Source organism: Vespa velutina, chromosome 9, assembly GCF_912470025.1.
Source record: "Vespa velutina chromosome 9, iVesVel2.1, whole genome shotgun sequence".
Taxonomy (NCBI): Eukaryota; Metazoa; Arthropoda; class Insecta; order Hymenoptera; family Vespidae; genus Vespa; species Vespa velutina.
Window position 1 is genome coordinate 6,402,829 of NC_062196.1, and position 19,100 is coordinate 6,421,928.

The 19,100-nt window shown below is 29.9% G+C and overlaps 4 protein-coding genes across 15 annotated transcripts; 2 read left to right on the plus strand and 2 right to left on the minus strand.

Annotated features, from left to right (window-relative positions):
• Nucleotides 1–199: 199 nt before the first annotated feature.
• On the minus strand, nucleotides 200–3,993 carry LOC124951920 (protein bunched, class 2/F/G isoform-like). Of its 5 annotated transcripts, none has more exons than XM_047501025.1 (4): nucleotides 2,353–3,993; nucleotides 1,596–2,199; nucleotides 1,459–1,510; nucleotides 200–1,367 (listed from the first exon to the last, which is right to left on the minus strand). In XM_047501025.1, exons 1-4 carry the CDS (start codon nucleotides 3,470–3,472, stop codon nucleotides 1,164–1,166), a joined length of 1,980 nt encoding a protein of 659 aa, XP_047356981.1. In that variant the 5' UTR covers nucleotides 3,473–3,993; the 3' UTR covers nucleotides 200–1,163. The 5 variants fall into 5 exon arrangements, with proteins under 5 accessions (XP_047356981.1, XP_047356980.1, XP_047356979.1 ...); XM_047501024.1 differs by having other exon boundaries at nucleotides 2,341–3,993; XM_047501023.1 differs by having other exon boundaries at nucleotides 200–887; nucleotides 1,164–1,367; nucleotides 1,596–3,991.
• On the plus strand, nucleotides 3,892–6,556 carry LOC124951921 (RCC1-like G exchanging factor-like protein). 3 transcript variants are annotated; one of them, XM_047501029.1, is made up of 8 exons: nucleotides 3,892–4,068; nucleotides 4,598–4,858; nucleotides 4,947–5,232; nucleotides 5,329–5,501; nucleotides 5,598–5,759; nucleotides 5,846–5,973; nucleotides 6,047–6,178; nucleotides 6,247–6,555. In XM_047501029.1, the coding sequence occupies exons 2-8, from the start codon at nucleotides 4,720–4,722 to the stop codon at nucleotides 6,322–6,324; spliced, it is 1,098 nt and encodes a 365-aa protein (XP_047356985.1). In that variant the 5' UTR covers nucleotides 3,892–4,068; nucleotides 4,598–4,719; the 3' UTR covers nucleotides 6,325–6,555. The 3 variants fall into 3 exon arrangements, with proteins under 3 accessions (XP_047356985.1, XP_047356982.1, XP_047356984.1); XM_047501026.1 differs by lacking the exon at nucleotides 3,892–4,068 and adding an exon at nucleotides 4,103–4,466 and having other exon boundaries at nucleotides 6,247–6,556; XM_047501028.1 differs by lacking the exon at nucleotides 3,892–4,068 and adding an exon at nucleotides 4,106–4,482.
• An 82-nt stretch (nucleotides 6,557–6,638) lies between these two features.
• On the minus strand, nucleotides 6,639–10,982 carry LOC124951918. The gene is made up of 16 exons (XM_047501013.1): nucleotides 10,854–10,982; nucleotides 10,617–10,696; nucleotides 10,316–10,511; nucleotides 9,995–10,160; nucleotides 9,681–9,856; nucleotides 9,455–9,610; nucleotides 9,207–9,364; nucleotides 8,776–9,113; nucleotides 8,546–8,657; nucleotides 8,324–8,453; nucleotides 8,115–8,254; nucleotides 7,825–8,025; nucleotides 7,579–7,728; nucleotides 7,317–7,471; nucleotides 6,997–7,216; nucleotides 6,639–6,919 (listed from the first exon to the last, which is right to left on the minus strand). Exons 2-16 carry the CDS (start codon nucleotides 10,663–10,665, stop codon nucleotides 6,765–6,767), a joined length of 2,502 nt encoding a protein of 833 aa, XP_047356969.1. The 5' UTR covers nucleotides 10,666–10,696; nucleotides 10,854–10,982; the 3' UTR covers nucleotides 6,639–6,764.
• A 17-nt stretch (nucleotides 10,983–10,999) lies between these two features.
• LOC124951919 lies at nucleotides 11,000–15,448 on the plus strand. 6 transcript variants are annotated; one of them, XM_047501014.1, is made up of 15 exons: nucleotides 11,000–11,183; nucleotides 11,338–11,526; nucleotides 11,626–11,812; nucleotides 11,891–12,156; nucleotides 12,217–12,387; nucleotides 12,512–12,646; nucleotides 12,739–12,906; nucleotides 12,985–13,163; nucleotides 13,246–13,472; nucleotides 13,567–13,709; nucleotides 13,821–14,021; nucleotides 14,097–14,222; nucleotides 14,289–14,437; nucleotides 14,511–14,715; nucleotides 14,880–15,448. In XM_047501014.1, exons 2-15 carry the CDS (start codon nucleotides 11,490–11,492, stop codon nucleotides 15,017–15,019), a joined length of 2,334 nt encoding a protein of 777 aa, XP_047356970.1. In that variant the 5' UTR covers nucleotides 11,000–11,183; nucleotides 11,338–11,489; the 3' UTR covers nucleotides 15,020–15,448. The 6 variants fall into 6 exon arrangements, with proteins under 6 accessions (XP_047356970.1, XP_047356971.1, XP_047356975.1 ...); XM_047501018.1 differs by having other exon boundaries at nucleotides 11,001–11,183; nucleotides 11,338–11,491; XM_047501015.1 differs by lacking the exon at nucleotides 14,097–14,222.
• The last annotated feature ends 3,652 nt before the right edge of the window (nucleotides 15,449–19,100 follow it).

The following is a 19,100-nucleotide window of genomic DNA, read 5'->3' on the forward strand; positions in this document are numbered from 1 at the left end:
GTATTATCACATTCTATAGGCTATGTATAATATATTAACATTACATTTACTTAAATCGTGTAATATAAATCTTTTGGCTCGTTATCACGTATTATTCTTTTTATTTTTTTTTTTTTTCTTTCTTTTTTTCTTTTTTTCTTTTTTTTGGCTTTTTACGACAAAAGCATGTTTGAAGACTTTTAAGAAATTCTAATGATCATACAATGAAAAAATTTTTTTATTAGGCTCATATAAGATGTAACATAAAATGACAGAAAATTGCGAGTTTTCAGATGCACACCATAAGAGTTTCTTGGACACTTGTTTGTTGTTAAATATAATACATATCAGTTTAAAAACGAGACTATGACACGAGTATCGAAATATAAACTATGCGATTTGACATCCATGATACTAAAATTTAAAATGTGTCGTGCCAAGATTTACCTTATAAAATGCAATGTAAAAATCATTAGATAACTAAAATATGTAATAGGAACAATACTTTCAAATGCTTTTTGGCATTATAATCTTTAAGAAAATACAGAACGGTACACTACAAGATCCTCAAGTGTGATGTAAACCAAATGAAAATTTTATTTTATTGACATAATTTCAGCTTTAATCGACGTAATTTTTTAATTTCGATATTTAAATCTTAACAATAATCCAAACCACTCAAAATTTAGTTTCTTTTTAAACTATTACATTGACTGTGTTAATGACTTGATCATCCAAATTAGCCAAATATTAAAATAATATTAAGGATGTCTAGCTGCCTATTTCGTATCGTTAAATATCTTCTTTTAACACGTTCAAAATCTTCAATTCTATCGTAAAACAATATCAACTCTGGTTATGTATGCTGTTTAGTCCTGGCATGCATTCATATACGTCTTTGCTTGTGTCTAGGATCGCAACAATGTTTTTCCAAAACGGTTGACCATTTTGAAAGAAAAATTCAATGTACAGTTTTAAATATATTTCCTAATCAATAAACTGAAATAGTAAAAAATAATCTATTATCTTTAATTTACTTAAAAAAAAAGACTAATGCTAATATGTATAATATAATAAATCTCATTATTTATAAATTTCTAAAAATCGTAAAGTTATATACAATAATTATATTATCCATTATGTTCCTGACAAAGTATTGATAGAAACTTATGTACAATGGTTACCTATTGACCACTTCCTGAACTGTTCTGGGGTAATTTTGCAGTTGTTTGACTTAATTGAGCCAATGTTTCTGGAGTAGCATGTGCTTTTAAGATTGAATTTTCAGCTTCCAATTGATTAATACGGTCCATAAGTTCTGCTATTTTTTCTTTTAATACCTCAACTTCTTCTCGTACGGCAAACATCAAATGACTCTTTACCAGATCCTATAAACATTACAGTATTATCGTCATTAGTTTACTTATTTATAAGAATTACATATATTTTCATTTCTTTTTAATTAAGAAAATTACTTACCATAGCTTGTTCAATTTTATTATCAATCGCTACTGCACTTGTTCCCGACACACTGTAACAAATTTTAATAATAAATTACAAGATACATTTAATGTATAATTAATAAAATATATATGAAAATAAATAAGTATACAAACCTTTCATTATCTTCAAGGGTATGATGTTCATCGCTTCCTTGTGTAACTTCAGTTAATGATTCCAAGAGAGTAGCATCAGCCGATTGTGTTGCAGTAGTAGTAACAATGCCTGAAATAGAGTCCTGCTCTGGATCAGGTTGATGAAATGCTATAGTCCCTTGCTGCATTCCTGCCACAACATTTTGACAAGCAGCTGGCACTTGAGCCATTTGCACTTGAGTATTGCTACCAGAGGATTGTGTTTGCATCTGTGTCGCTGGCATAACTTGAGGCTGTACTGGCGGTCCTGGTGCATGAATAGTCGAGGAAGATTGTTGTGTACCTGTTTGAGGAACTTTATGTATACTTTGAATGCCCTGCATTCCTTGAACGGCAGTTAGTGGCTCGGAAATCTGAGTCATTGGTTTCTGTGTTTGCAATGGCTGTTGAGGTTGTTGCTGTTGTTGTTGTTGTGGAGGGTGTTGTGTTTGTTGTTGCTGCTGCTGTTGCTGTTGTTGCTGCTGCGGCGGATGTTGTGATTGTTGTGGCTGTTGCTGCTGTTGCGGTGGATGTTGAGTAACAAGTATATTTGGAGCTTGAGAAGTTGGAACAGAAGTTTGCTGCACTGATGAAGGACAAACAGTTTGACCGGGTAAAGATTGATTTTGCGTGCTCACTCCCAAATATGGATCTTCTTTAGAATGAGTCATATTTTGTTGAGGGGGAACACTATTACTACTAGTTTGAGTTATAATAGGTATAGAACCTTGAGGCATACTCTGAGGTTGTCCCAAATTATTTGGATGTGTGGGTTGTAAATTAGATGGCAACGTAGATCCCTGTCCTTGCGGTTGAGAAGCTAGCTGTTGCGCGGATGACTGAAAATATTGAGGAATTTGCGAAGGTGGTTGAACTTTTGCTTGCGTCTGAACTTGCGTGGGATTATGTTGTACAGTAGGGGGGATTGAACTGTTTACTGCATAATTTGCACTTGTAACTGTAGGATTGTTCGGTACACCAATTGATGAATGCACATCAGGATGAGAGGGGACTGTTCCATTGGCGTCAAGACTAATGCTCTTATCGTCAGATACGACAGATTGTTTAGATGCATCTGGGATTACAATTCCACTGTCTGTTATTCCATAAGATATGCACACCTCATTTGGATCTGATACTTTTGGGGTACCAATAGCTGTTGGTTGATTCACTGACGTATGATCCAAATAATCCATGCAGGTCCATCTACCTCTCTTGAATGGCTCTGTACTTTCGATTTTGACTACTTTAAAACGTTCATTTCTCCCATGTGAATGTACCTCTCGCAAATCAGCATCTTGCTTAGCATTACTCGATAGTAAATTAATAATATTGTTGTCTGTGACAGATGTAATGTCTAAAGTGTTGATATTGCTATCGTTGACTGAATTGTTGACACTATTTCCTTCTGAGGGTACAATGGCCAGTCCATATTGTGAACTGGTAGGAATCACCGGAGCAGTACTGAGAGCAGCATTACTGGTGTTGAAAAATACGTCCTCTTTAGAGAAAGTATCTTCCGAATAACTAGGCGTCTCGATATCGATGTCGGTAATACGCGAATGTTCCACAGAATTATCTTCTGTGTGGGATTCATCCAAATCGTCATTTGAGTCTTCGCCGGCATCGTTGCTCATACGACAACCGACTGTAACGCTTGTAATTTGAAAAGACGACGTCTTTTTTCGACACTGATTACTACTGGTCACGTTGCTTGAAGTGGTCAAGCTAACCGGCTGGTGTAGTTTGTCTGGCTCTCCTAACCGAATTGTCTCCGTAGTCGTACGATGCACTGGGTTAGATATCTTTCTACTACCATCCGACAGTTTATGCGATTTCCTGTGTACATTATCTGCCATTATTATAGGAACTTAGCATTCGAGAGCCACGATCTTTGCACTCGTTCTCCTCTCGCATGTTAAAACCGACATTGCTGCATGCCGGTGCCCGTTCGCTTCGATGACCAGTCGCGTAATCCGCGATCTTCACCGACGAACCTCAGGCAAAGCCGCCCCAACTCTCGGCAAATGTACGAAATAAAATCATATTCTGAGATTGGCAAGGTGTTGACAGTTCACCATTTCATCAATTTCACGGGAATGGAGTTCGTTCGCTCGAGTACCGTCCACTCGAAACGAAACTCGCACTGGGCAATACGAACTCTTTATTCCTTCACGGACAATTACAAGCCATTTAGTGTCATTCGTTTACATTACTATCTCAATGCAATTTTCATTGTCCACATCCTTCCTATTCTATTATAGTAAGTGAGCAGTTTAAAAATGGCTGCCAATTCACTCATAGAATTGCCACGAATTATATCTAGAGTATCTACGAACGTGTTCGTCAGCAAAAGTCTATTTCCATTAATGCGATCTAATCCCAAATCCACAATGACTTAACCTTCCAATTGCTGAGCAAAAATTTGGTATTTCCGGAAAATGGTGGACCGATCGTAAGGCGCCAAATTTCAACATTTATGTTTACGTATACGTGTATCTACCTTACTCTATCCCTAGAAAATTTTTGAATTCTAGTCGATCATTGCTTTATTCAAAAAATATTCTATATTCAATATTCAATATTCAACATCTTTTTTATATATGGTTAGCTTTAATTTTTTTATGAGTAGTTAACCTAATTGAAACTTTGGACTAAAATTCTCGTAAATATGAATTCCCAGAACGAGATCTACTAGGGATGTATAGCGTATATATAATATTTATTTCTCAGATTTGTATTTTTTTGTAATTAAAATTATGTTGAGAGTAATCAATAGACTTAAAAAAATTAATAAAAATATAGAATTAGGACAATCAAAAAGAAGAAAAATAAAATCTGACGTGTTACCTGGTAATAACCTTAAAATGTTATTATTTTTACTCCCATGAACGTTTAAAAATATTATATAGTATTTATTTTAGTCTCATCTTCTAATTATATAAAAAAGATTTAAAATAAATTTTGTTATAACTTTATTACAGTATTTAAATATCCCATCAGTAAGGCAGGTGATCGCAGAGTATATGTCTGGGGTCTTGCAGAACATGGAGCTTTAGGCACTATTGAAAAAACTTTGTTCAAACAAGGCATAGCTTATCTACCAATGCCAAGACGTTTAACATTTGCAGAAAAACATAAAGTAATAGATGTTGCATGCGGTTATGGTTTTACAGCTTTTGCAATAAGTTCCTCAGATAAAAATATCATTTATGGTAGCGGAATAAACACAGATTCCCAACTTGGTAATCAAATATTATATTAAATAATAAATGCTAATAAAATTGATATATTACTTAAGATCTTTATTTCAAATTATGTTTCATTATTTAGGTTTACAAGAAGCGAATAAAATTTCTTTAAATGTAGTAACTTCTCCAAGACCAATACATCTACCACTTAAAAATTCTACAGCTGACGTTATAAGTATAGCAGCTGGAAGGGCGCATTTATTAATATTAACAAATGAAGGAGTTTTTACATTAGGCAACAATGGATATGGTCAATGCGGTAGACCAATTATAGTAAATGAAAATTATAGTAATAGTAATGTAGTTCATCATATATCTAGTATAAAAGGAAATCGTATAACTAGTGTAACAGCTGGTCAAGATCATAGGTATAAAACAAATAGTTATCATTGAGATTATCTACTTATATGTTTATACATATAAAAATTTATTAACATTGCTTATTAATATACATTATATCGTAGCATACTTTTAACAGAATCTGGTGAAGTGTATACATTTGGTTGGGGTGCTGATGGACAAACTGGCTTGGCACATTATCAAAATGAACATCAACCAAGTTTGGTTAAAGGGGATTTAGCAGGGCAACATATAATAAAAGTTGCTTGTGTTGCAGATTGTGTATTAGCTCTTAGTGGTATATATTGATAATCAATATTTATGCTAGGGTTCATTCAGAGAATATATCTATGATAACGTTTTTAATTGCTTCATTTTTAATTTTAAATATTAGATAAAGGGAAAGTGTTTGGATGGGGAAATTCAGAATATGGGCAATTATTAATGGACAGTGATAATTATCAAGTAAACATTGCCACAGAACTGAATATACCTAAAGAAGTAGGACATATTGTTGACATTGCTGCAGGAGGTTGTTTTTGTATGATACTAAATTGTAAGAATAAAACATAATATTAACTAGTGAACAAAAGAACAATAGAAAAATTTTTATTCATAATAATTTTATATTGTATTTTTCAGCTTCAGGAGAGGTTTATGTATGGGGATATGGTATTCTTGGACTTGGACCACAAGTACAGAGAGTTTTAAAACCCACACTAATTCCATCCACATTATTTGGTAATAATGCGTATTCACGTAATACTAAGGTAAAATTAAAGTTATTTAACATAGATTTGTGTACGTATCCATTTGATATAATACAATCATTTTTATTCTTAGGTTACAAATGTATATTGTGGAATAAGTCATTTAGCAGCAGTAACAAATACAGGAGATCTATATATGTGGGGATGTAATAAATTTGGATCCTTAGGATTAGGCCATCATAATGATCAATTTTTTCCTTTCAAGGTAAGATGTGTATTTTGTACTGTAATTCTTCATACAGTTTGTATTCATTTCTTGTAATTTTATTTAAGGTGTCCATAGGAGCTCAAGTAAAAAAAGTTGCCTGTGGAATCGACCATACAGTAACACTTTGCAAACCCTTTATTTAAAGGTACATTACACTTTTTTTTATTAAGTAATTGATTTATTTCTGGTATAAAATCTTCATAAAATTTCTTTAATATCTGTACATATGTAATACAAACTTCTAATATAATTTGTTGAATATGAAATGAATATAAAAAAATGAACAATTACTCGTCTTATGCTTAATGAAATAATAAGAAATAATCTCTTATTATTTGAAGGAAAATAGGTTCTAATTTAGTTAAAATATTTTAATTTGTTATATTTATTAAATATAACAAATTATAAAAAAGTTAAAATATTTTAATTTGTTATATTTATTATCTATTAATTAATATGAGTTTTTAAAAGATGTTTAATAATAAATAAAATTCTTGTAATTTAGTTTATAATGATTTTTTAAAAAATTATTTGTAGTTTCATGTTTTGATCATGGATTATCTTTATAATAAAATAACTGTTCTTAATAAGATCTATTATTTGATAAAAGACAATATATTACTACTATCATCAAAACAATAGGATTGATTGATAAATTATTTACATTACTTGTGCATACTAAATTTTCGTATGAAATAGTATACTTTATCATGTGTGGGTATCTACACTTGTTTTTATCTGAAATATAAAAAGAAATAGTTATTTAACTGTTCACTAATATTTTCATATAATATTTAGTCATTATATTCATGTACCTGTGCATTGATATGATGTATCAGAAGAATTAGCAGTTACAGATAAATATAATGGTTGACATTCATGAATAAAAGTAACATCACCACAAGAAATTGAAATAATATGTTCATTATTGTTTATTGACATGCAAGAAGCAGCTTGATTAGCTTCTGTTGCATTAACATGTAATAGATTTCTTGATGTGCATACTCTTAAAGGTCCCCATCCAGATCCTAGAATCTACAAAATACATTATTATTATAATTGTACATGTAAATCTTTTAAGATTATTTAATTTATATATATATATATATATATAAATTTTTAATAGGTTAAATACCTTTATTATAGCTGTAGTTTCATGAGAAAAGAAATAATTAGGATGAAGTCTATAAAAATTAATTTTATGTGGTTGAATATAATCCACAAATGAATTTGAAGATCCAAGTGGGACATAATTTGCACCACATTGTGTATTAATTAATCTTTTGGGAACTGCAATTTTTTTGTCAATTAATGTTTTTATATCATGCTTATTACAACATTTATTTGTTTCATAATATTTTATGAATATTATATGTTGTATTTCATTTATATCTTACTTTGTTTTATTCTTGAAATCAATTTATCAAGCGGTGCCAAAGTATCTTTAGTATCTCCCAACCCTACTGAGAACAAATCTGTTGCAGAATTTTCTACTATATTTATCCATGTATCTTTTGATCCATAAGTTAAAATAAGGACGGTAGTATCTACAAGACCACATTTACAAATTAATAAGTAATAAAAAAGATCAAAGAATATATAACAAAATATACTGAGGAATATGTAGAGAAGTTTTTGGTAACCTGGAATTTCTTCACGCATATATTTAAGTTGTTCTATACAATATTCTTTGTCAGATTGAAATAACTGTGCATTATATGGCATTATTAATACCACATTTGATGGTTTTCCTCCTATACCTTCACTACGCTCTCTATTAAGTTTATCGTACTCTAAAGTTCTTAACATTTTAATTGACTTAGATAGATTTAAACCTCTAGTAACTGTAAAAAATTATTTTGATTTATTATTTCAGTTCTAGATGATATAAATAACAAAGATCAAGTTTATCTAGTTTATCTAGTAAACATACCATTAGTATAATGAGATGAATTAAAACTGTAGAAATTTAAAATAGTATTGGTACTATTAATCATTGTATTTCCATCATAGCCGTTAAGTATAGTAAAATTGCTATTGTATTGATTAATGTCAATTTTGTCTAATATATATCTGCAAAAAAAACAAAGATATGTAAATAGACATTTAACAAATTATTTCATTGCTTTTTTTTTAACTTACGCGAGTATAGGTTGTAAAAATTCAAAAGGCCAATTTGTATCAAGAATAATAGTTAAGTCCACAGAGACTGTAGTCTGATCAAATAAACGATCTGTTTCTTGACATTCCAAATCTTGGTTCATTGATGAAGCTATAAAAGATAAATAGAAATTTATTAAAAATTAAGTATATTGATCATGTGTATATGCATAATGAGATGAAACAAGTTTATGTAATACTAACGTATATACGTTGATAATATATTTGCAGCATTAACCGCAAATTTTTCTATAATAGGTGCTTGCAGGGTTGCTCTTGCTAAATTTTCACTTAACACTAAAGATGCTCTATATGCCTATAATAATAATAGTTTGTTAAATCATTTTAATATATTATTTTAATTTAATACGAAATATATATATATATATATATATATATATTATAATTAAAAAAAATTATATTAATTAATTTACCTGCGCACACAATGTAGAATTAGGTGCAACATATCGGAACAAGGATCTACGATTACATGCTCGAATTGTAGAATTAAATAAGCCTAGAGTACTATAATACATATCCACAATTTGTGAAAGACGTAAGTTAGGTATTTTTGAATACCACGATTGAATTTCATTAGCAAGAATTAATCCATCTATATCTCCTCTAATCTCAGCAGTCGTAAATTGAAGCTTTTCGAATCCATTTAAAAAATACCAACGTGGCATTGCAGTAGAATTCCAATTTCCATTTACTCCTATTTGTAATGTTTCTCCTCTAGGACCTTGTATAAGTGCAACTTCAGCTAAATCGCCTGTATAAATTTAATATTATTTTTCTTTCATATATGTAAATATAAATGTTGTATATAATTATCAAATTAATCCAAAATTATTTTAATATCTACCAGCTAATGTAGCTATCCATTTATTATCTAAAGTTATATCAGATGAATATGTAGTTTGTAGCATTTCATCTTTCAATACATCTCGAAGTATAATATTTTCTGGTTGTACTGCTGCAGCTATACCAGCAAGAAGTGGACCACCAGAAATTGATCCCCAACTATGAAATTATTAATCATGTATATATAAAAAAAAAAAAAACTTATAAAGAACAATTAATTTTATTTATTTTAAATAAAGTTTTACTTACGGAGTTTTAATTACTCCATTCTCTACGGGACATTTACTTAATACTGGTAGAGAAAATATTCTTCCTCTGTCAGGATGATTTGGCGGCAATTCTGGATAGAATGAATTAGGATCTATTGCATTTTCTGTTGAGTCTTTCTTATTTATCATTGTTTCTCTATATGATAATCAAAATTCTTATTAGAACATATTTCAATGAAATGAAAACATTTAAATTATATATTTACATTTCTTCAGGAGATAAAGTTTCAACGTCTTTAACATTAATTTCTGAATTATCAGTTTCATTTCTGTTAATACTTCTAATGTTTCTGTATGGACTGTTTGCAAATCTACAAACAGTTCCTTCGTCACCTCTTTCCAAAATGTTCACACTACTTGACAACATAAAATGTAGTGTGCACTGAAATAAATAATCTCTATCATATTATTTGATCATATATAAGTTACAAATGATTTATAAAGAAAATATCATATGTATATTTATGATTATGATAAATATCATATGACTAATAAAAATTTCAATCAATGAAAATCTTACCCTTTCGATATCACTAATGCTATTATTAGGAAATAAAATAGCATTTCCTTGTATAAAACGAAGTGTTTTTGCATGACGAAAAAATTCATGGCCAGTTGGTGCAAAAGGTGATATACCATCTTGTGATATTACAGATGGGTTTTGACGTATACCATCTTGACGAAAACTACATATTGATAATATTTAAATATCAATAGATATATCTCATGTTATTTTAAAAATATTATAAATAGTTATAAGTAAACTTGTTAGTAGAATCAAGAGAAATATTAAATATGTATTATCAATGATAAATTTTGTTGACAATATGTGCATGTTTACCGGTGTAATATTGCAACAGACAAACTCCTGAGATCCATGTTTAATCCTTCTGAATTTTCAATTTTTTGCAGTATTGCAATAAATGTGTTTAACGTATGAGGTAATCTATTATCCCTTTCTAAAAGATATTTATTTTCATAACATTCACGAAGAGAAGGTGGTAGAGTACGTATAGCATTTTCTTGCGCATGAATGCCTAAAAAGTGACATTATTAATGCTATTTTTGAAATTTTTCAGTACATGCAATATATATTTATAAAGAATTAGAAAAATGAAAATTTTTAATCAATTACTATTTACCTAGATTGTAGACAAAACCCATGATAAGTAAATAAAATATCTTCATCATTTTTATAGTAACACAATAAAACACAATAGATCTGTAAGTATATAATATGTATACTAATTATAAAAGTTATAATTTATATTAAATGATAAGTAACTAGTTATATTAAATTATAAAATAAAATTTAAGCTTTTAATCAAATTTTTAATGTTCTATTTTTAAAATGTTTTTAATAATTTTTTACAGCTTACATTTAATTATAACAACTATTTTTTTAATTGTTACACAAAATCTATTATCTTTGCTATTCTTCTTTAGAAGGTACTACACCTCCTTTTTTACACACGTAGAAATATCTACTATCACTATCTAAAGATAAGATATGGAATATTGTGAGTAACATGTCCCCTTCTTATTATATAGGTCATACTTACGTGAATAAGACTAATTTTTAAGTGATAAAAAAACAAAAAACATTTGTTTTCACTCAAAAATCGTTTAATACATTAAAAAAGAAATGTTTTGACTATAACATATGTTGTATAAGATATTTATAACATAAATCTTTTATTTTCTACCTTGTAAGTATTATTTATCTATAAACAATATTATACATTCTAATAAATAATTCATTTTTATTAATATTTTATTAACATTTTATTAACATTTCATTATATACTTATTTCATTGACTTTATAAGTAATTAAGAAATGTAAATAATATGATTTTTTGCAGAGATATCATATTTATATATCTATCTTATCAAGATTAAAAATAAAGCATTATCTTACTCTATCTTTCTAAAACACAGTGATTCATTGTAGAGTACGTACAGTATTACAACATGTGTGAGATACTTTTTCAGTGATATAGTGAATTGTTCTAAAATGTTAGTGTACAAAATTTGGTTTCTTTTATGCTTCAGTATGTACTATACATTTATATTTTTTTTTATAGAAAATTGTAAATATAATATCTTTATATTGAAAAGGTATAACCTTAGGATTATTTTGCATTTTGTAGGATATTGTGTTATATACTCTCAAGTAACTATACCAGAGGCACTTAAAGAATGCTACATAAATCGTACTAAAAATGAAATTTTATTGCCCTTAAATATACGTACATTCATTGACATTTTACGAAAAGCTGAAATAGAAACATTTACTACTATGGATATTAGAACATTCTCATCATCATTGCTACATAGGTACAAGAATACACCTAATTTTAATTAGTAATAACTTCATAAAATGTCAAGTAAACAATGTTACTAATTATATATTAGATTTAAATTTGATGGGGTTGAATACATTGAAGGCTTGCAAGAAACTGAAGGAATATTGCCATTTATTGGAAGTGGAACACAACGGACAAAAAATAGAATAATAGAAGAATTAGTTCCAGGCGATGCAGATGCCTTTCCTTCTAAAATACTTTCACAGATAGAACGATGCACTCTTCATTTTGCCATCTCAAATACTATAAACGAATATAAATCTAAAAATACAAACAATATGTGCCAAGAAATCGGGAATCGAGAAAAATTAACTGGTAATATCTTATTAATGCAATTAAATTTAAAATTGTCATTTTATAAAATAATTTTCATAGGAAGAACCATATCAATTAATGCAATAGACTGTCCAAGAGAATATGGAGTTATTCTTACTCCATATGGTACAATTGCTCCTGGAGCTGTTATAGGAGCAATAGCTGCGAGTTTACAACATCAAAATGTTATTTTGAATCAATTACTTGCATCACCATCTGTAACTTTTACAAGTATATCATTAAAATATTATTTTTTGTAAGATAATATTTAAAAAAAAAAAAAAAAACTTGCATATAAATCTCTATTATTATTAATTTCTTATTATTATCTTAATTTCAATTATAATCATTAAAGATGTAAATTACAATGAAGATCAGATTGATCTTATTATACCAAAAGATCAATTGATCAATGAAAGATCAATGTGGCAACAATCTATAAATACATCACAAATGTCAATTGATAATGTTTGGCTTACTACAATTGCTGGTAAGAGATATTTATATATTATAATGATAATAATAAATTGTTATACGAAACATAAAAAGATTTAAAACATAAAATTAAAATTCGTATTTAAGGTGATTTAGGTGAAATGGTAATTTATCAAGGGCCTTTAGTAGAAGAAAGAATGACATTAGGAGTAACTGGCTTTTGGAATAGTACCATATATCCTAACATTTATTATCTTACAAAAAATCCTGATAGCTATGATGCAACACGAGCTGAAATAGTTGGTGACATTGATGGTAAACTGGCTATAATAAAATAAACTATTATTAGATCGTAATTTTCTAGTTGTTATATAAATTATGTATATTTTTTAGGTTTAATACTTGCACATAATTTACAAACATGGATTGATAATTTTAATAGTCTTCGTCTTAGTCAAATTTTTGACATGTATTATTCTGATCAAGGCATTAATTTTGATTCAAATATTAAAGCTTGTAATCGAAAACTAGCTTTTACACAAGTTACATCAAAAACTATTTTGAGAGAACAAGTACGTTCAAGATTAAATTATTAATTATTACTAGGTATTATAATATGAAAAAAAAAAAAATCACGAACATTTTATATTATAGACACATGCAGTATCATATTTATTAGCATATCGTAATAGCATAGCATATATATCCGATGAGGCATTAAAACGACTGATTAACTATGCTGTTGATATATTTACAAATTATACAGAAAAACACTTACTTACAGAATCACATTGTTATAATAAAAATATTCAATTACAAGCAGAGGTAATAATTGTTTTTGATGGTGCATGGACCCCGGATTATACAAAGGATTTTATTTCGTAAGTATACACAAATGTATTTATACGTAAAAAAAAAAAAAAAAGAAAAAAAAAAATTTTAATGTAAATAATTTTTTGCCTTTTAATACTTTAGAGTTCTATTAGAAGATTTAGATGTATCAATATATGGTTCCAAAATGGGTATATTACATGGTTCAACAGGAAATTGGTTACTTAATGTCACCAATAGTCCATCATTTGCATATGAAACCATATACAATTTTACAAAAATATCATGTAAGTTTTTATAATTTATTTATAAGATATTATAAATTAATTAAGAACTATATTTTTTACAAGTTAATTAAAAATTATATTTTTTAATATTATTTAAAGAATTATTTTCAGGGCCCAGTCAATTAAATTACACCAAAACACTTCAAACAATATTTACTTATTTAAATATTACATGGCAAGAAAATCAGAAAAATCATATAATTGGTAATTTAGGACAAGTCATAATCTTACTAGTTCCATTAGCATATATGACCGATACAGAAATAAGATCAGCTCTAATATTATTACAGCAAATCAAATTATATTACCCAGGTAAATTGTCTTTGGTGTTATTCTACTTTGTAGTACTAATACGCTAATGTTGATGTATTTTTTTTATATGCACAGATGTACATTTCTTATATTATACATCAGAGTATAATGCATATTTATTCCAATCTTTTATAATATCAAAAGAAGATCATTTAATAAAAACTTTGCAAATTGATGATATTATTGAATATTTTAATACAGGTATATATAATTATAGTCATATTAATACCTATGATGTAATAAATATTCATATTAATGTATTTTTAGTATCTTGGCTATTAAGGCCTTTACCAAATATAAATACAAATACTGAAAATTATAAAAATCAAATGGAGAATTATGTAGCTCCATCACAATCCATTTTATATAAATTACATTCACACTGGAGAAAAAATACAAAAAAAACAGCTGTTACAGTATGTATATTTACTTTTCTTTTTTTGATATATCTATATAGTTCTTTAATAAATTAATTTGATTATATTTTAGTTTCATAATGTTGGGTATGGTGAAATCAAGGTATGCTCTTGGATTCAGTATAATGATGTAGAAAAAAAATATAATGAATATTGTAAAGATGCAAGTGGACATAAAGATATTATATTGACAGATTATACTTTCTGTCCTGAAAATAAACTTTGTCCTGACATATACTATCGTGTACAGAATGTAACTTCTTTACGTAAATGCACAGGTATGTAATAAATGAATAATTCAATTATCTATTAATAAATTATGTAATAAATTAATAATTTAATTTCTATTTTATAGAAAGTCTTAACCAATTAATATACGAACATTAGATGTAAACATTGTATTTTCAATGATTAAGAAAACTACACATATTTTTTATTTCAGAATTAGAATGTAAAACACCTGATCATGTGCGATATATCGTTAGAATAGAAAATACATATTATAGGAGTGGTGCAAACAGAGATATAATAACCACAATACTGTCGACATGGATTGTTCCTTTATTTATAATTTTTAAATAATACATTGTATTCAAATTGTCAACCACCTTTCGTTCCTATCATATATTACTTCAATGACAGTTATGGTTGTTCACTAACTTTTGTTCGTTGTGTGTATAACATCGGCGAACTTTTGTTGCGTGTGTAACATCAGCGACAGGTATGGACAAAATATGAACTGTGAATAGAGGAATGGAACGCTGTCCCCACCAAGCGTCTGTCGTATCAGTGTATAAGCTTGATTGGTTATTTTCCTTTAACGGTATAACTATTGCTTTCGTGTGGGTTCAAATAGTTTAGTAAGTAAATTCACCCTTTTCAGTTTCTCATATGTATATCCTTCTTTGATGATAGCGTGCGTTTCGCAGTGATCCATCTTAGGTACGATTTCGGTACATAGTTCTTCCACGATAGAGCATAAGGAATAATAAACATAATTAACACATATAATAATTAATACATTTATTTGCGTGTAAAGAATTACAGACAATGTAAAATGTTATACAATTAATCTTTAGTTAGAATATGCAGCCATTCGCTCGATAATACTTGCGTTATAAGATTTACAATTAGACTTTGCAAGTAATACCGACCCAGGTCTCACTACGTGGAAGTTGCTGCATGTGGAGACCCACGGGCTAACGGTGACTCTACTCTAAAATCCGCGTTCCGCGATACCGATCCGCGATACCTTTCCGCTTCAATGCACTGGCTTCTTAACTAACAGGGTATGCGCAGCTTTAGCTACAACACACCTCTTACAGATAGCTCCACCATTTGCACCGTCCGCTTCAGACATAACGGATTATGAAGCACATCCGAATTCGTGCTTTCCGAATTTCGAACAAACAAAGCGCACTCCTTAGAAATACTAATCGCGTCGCGACACTCACGTGTGTGTTATTATTACGTAGATTCTACTGTTAAGCCGAAATTCGCGAAGTACCCCCCTCGAAATATCGAAAAAATCAAACGAAGTCCACGGTAGGACCTTCAATCGCGCCCGAACACCCACGCATGTGTTAGAAAAACGGTGATTCTACTCTACAATTCGCGTTTTCGATTCGAACAATCAAACGTAATATAATCGCGCCCGAGAACACCAACGCCTGTGCCCGCCGACACGCGCGCCAGTGTTCTTCCTATCCTTCCCGTATTCGCGCGTAGAAATCGATGATGAATCCCGCCGTGTGACGTATCATCCGGCCGCAGATGAACCTATCCCTCGATGATCTATACTGTAAAAGAAAAAGCTAAAGAGAAAATAAAAGAACAAAAAAAATATATAAAACAAAATAATATATACATACATATATAAAATACAAATAGAAAATAAATATATATAAAAAGATAAGAGACCTAGAAAAAGAAACGAAAAGAGAAGCAGCATGCGCCATTCCATGGTTCCTACCTAAAACTTATAAATCATAATTAATAACATAATCAAAAACATAATAGAAAGTATAAGCATATAATTAAACACATAATTAAAAACATAATTAAAAACATAATTAAAAACATAATTAAAAACATAATTAAAAACATAATTAATAACATAATTATAAACATAATTAAAAACATAATTAAAAAGAAACATCATAAATAAATATCAAGAAAACATAATTAAAAGGAAATAAAATATTAATAACATAATTGAAAACACAATTGAAAAAGAAAAATATGAGATAGAAAAGAGAGCCGGAGAAAGAAAAGAAAGCCGGAAAACGAAAAGAGAGCCCCAGAAAAAAAAAGAGAAACAACTTCACACGATGCTGAACAGCAACCCGCACAGAGGCCCTCACCCATGAGCCCCACCCATGGGTCCCACCCGACATATATAAAAGATAATTAGTGAGAGTAAATAAAAATAAATAGAAATGACAGCTGACATAAAAGTGTGATAGATAAATTTCCTTGTCGTTTGTCTAAGAAATTATTGTACAATATATTTCTGTTATATTTCTTCTTTTGAAGAATTATTAACGATATAAAATGAATATATGTTAATGTTTAGTTAGTTAGAATTAGTTTGAAAAGATATTGGAAAAGTAATACAATATGCAGCCATTCGCTCGGTAATACTTGTATTAAAAAATTTACACTTAGTCTTTGCAAGTATTATCGACCCAGGTCTCACTACGTGGAAGTTGCTGCATGTGGAGACCCACGGGCTAACGGTGATTCTAATTTACTCTAAAATCCGCGTTCCGCGATACCGATCCTTTATGCCTTCCGCTTCGGACATCTAGGGCGACTTAGCTAACAGGAGGTATATAGCCTTAGCTACAGGGACCCCACTTACAGAGAGCTTTACCGTTCGACACACTCGCCTCGGGCATAAAGGATTATTATGCACATCTGAATTCGTGCTGCCGTATTTCGAACAATCAAAGCGCATTAATCGCGTTCGCGATACTCACGTGTGTTATGATTACGTAGATTCTACTGTTAAATCCAAATTCGCGAAGTAATCTAATAGAAATGTTGAAGAAATAAAACAAAGTCCCCGGTAGGACTTTTAATCGCGCACGCGAACATTTACGTGTGTGTTAGAATATCGGTGACTCTAAGTTGAAATCCGAAGTGACATGAGTTAACCGGTATTATGACTCTCGATGATATTTGATCGAGGGATTTTCCCCCGCTTACAAATAACATGATCGTCATAATGTCGATCAGCTACATGTACTGCACTACTAGGTGACACCGTTCGCGCACCCCGAATTTCAACACTAAACGGAAGTCCATGATAGGACTTTTAATCGCGCCCGGACACCCACGCAAGTGTTCGGAAAACGATGACTCTACTCTAAATAAACTAATCGAATATTCGAGCAAACAAAACGAAGTCCCCGGTAGGACTTTTAATCGCGCACGCGAACACTCACGTGAGTGTTAGAATAACGGTGACTCTAAGTTGAAATCCAAAGTGACATAAGTTAACCGGTATTTTGACTATCGATGTTATTTGGTCGAGGGATTTTCCCCCGCTTACAAATAAGATGACCGTCATTACATCGGCTAGCTACATGTACAGCACTACAAGGCAAGCCGTTCGCGCACCCCGAATTTCAACACTAAACGGAAGTCCATGGTAGGACTTTTAATCGCGCCCGGACACCCACGCAAGTGCTCGGAAAACGGTGACTCTAAAAAAAAAACGCGTTCGCGAGGTAATCTAATCGAATATTCGAGCAAATGAAACGAAGTCCCCGGTAGGACTTTTAAGTCGCGCCCGCGTACATTCACGTGAGTGTTGGAAAAACGGTGACTCTACTTTAAATTCGCGTTTTCGATACGAACAATCAAACGAAGTTTAATCGCGCCCGAGAACACCCACGCTTGTGTACGCCGACACGCGCGCCAGTGTTCTTCCTATCCTTCCCGTATCCGCGCGTAAAAATCGATGATGAATCGGGCCAGGTGATGACGCATTCGAACAGAGGTGAACCTATCCCTTGATGATCTATCCTGAAAAAAAAGAAGATAAGGAAAAAATAAGAAAAAGAAAGGAAAAGACATATTGAATATCGCTGCATGATTACTCGATGATTCCTGAAAAAGAAAAAAAGAAGATGAATAAGAGAAAGAGAAAAAATATATAAAATAGAGAATAAATACGTATAAATAGGTAAGCGTGCTGGAAAATGAAAGAGCTCTGCACGATGCTGAAACAGCTGCCCGCACCATCTCGAGGGTCCTACCTAAAACTTATAAATCGTAAATAATAAGAAAATATTAATAACATAACTGAAAACATAATTAAAAACATAATTAAAAAGAAACAACATAGATAAATATTATGAAAACATAATTAAAAAAAAACAATCTAAATAAATATTAAGAATACATAGCTGAAAAGAAATAACTTATTAATAACATAACTGAAAACATAATTAAAAACATAATTAAAAAGAAACAACATAGATAAATATTACGAAAACATAATTAAAAAGAAACAATCTAAATAAATATTAAGAATACATAGCTGAAAAGAAATAACTTATTAATAACATAACTGAAAACATAATTAAAAACATAATTAAAAAGAAACAATATAAATAAATATTAAAAAAACATAATTGAAAAGAAACAACCTAAA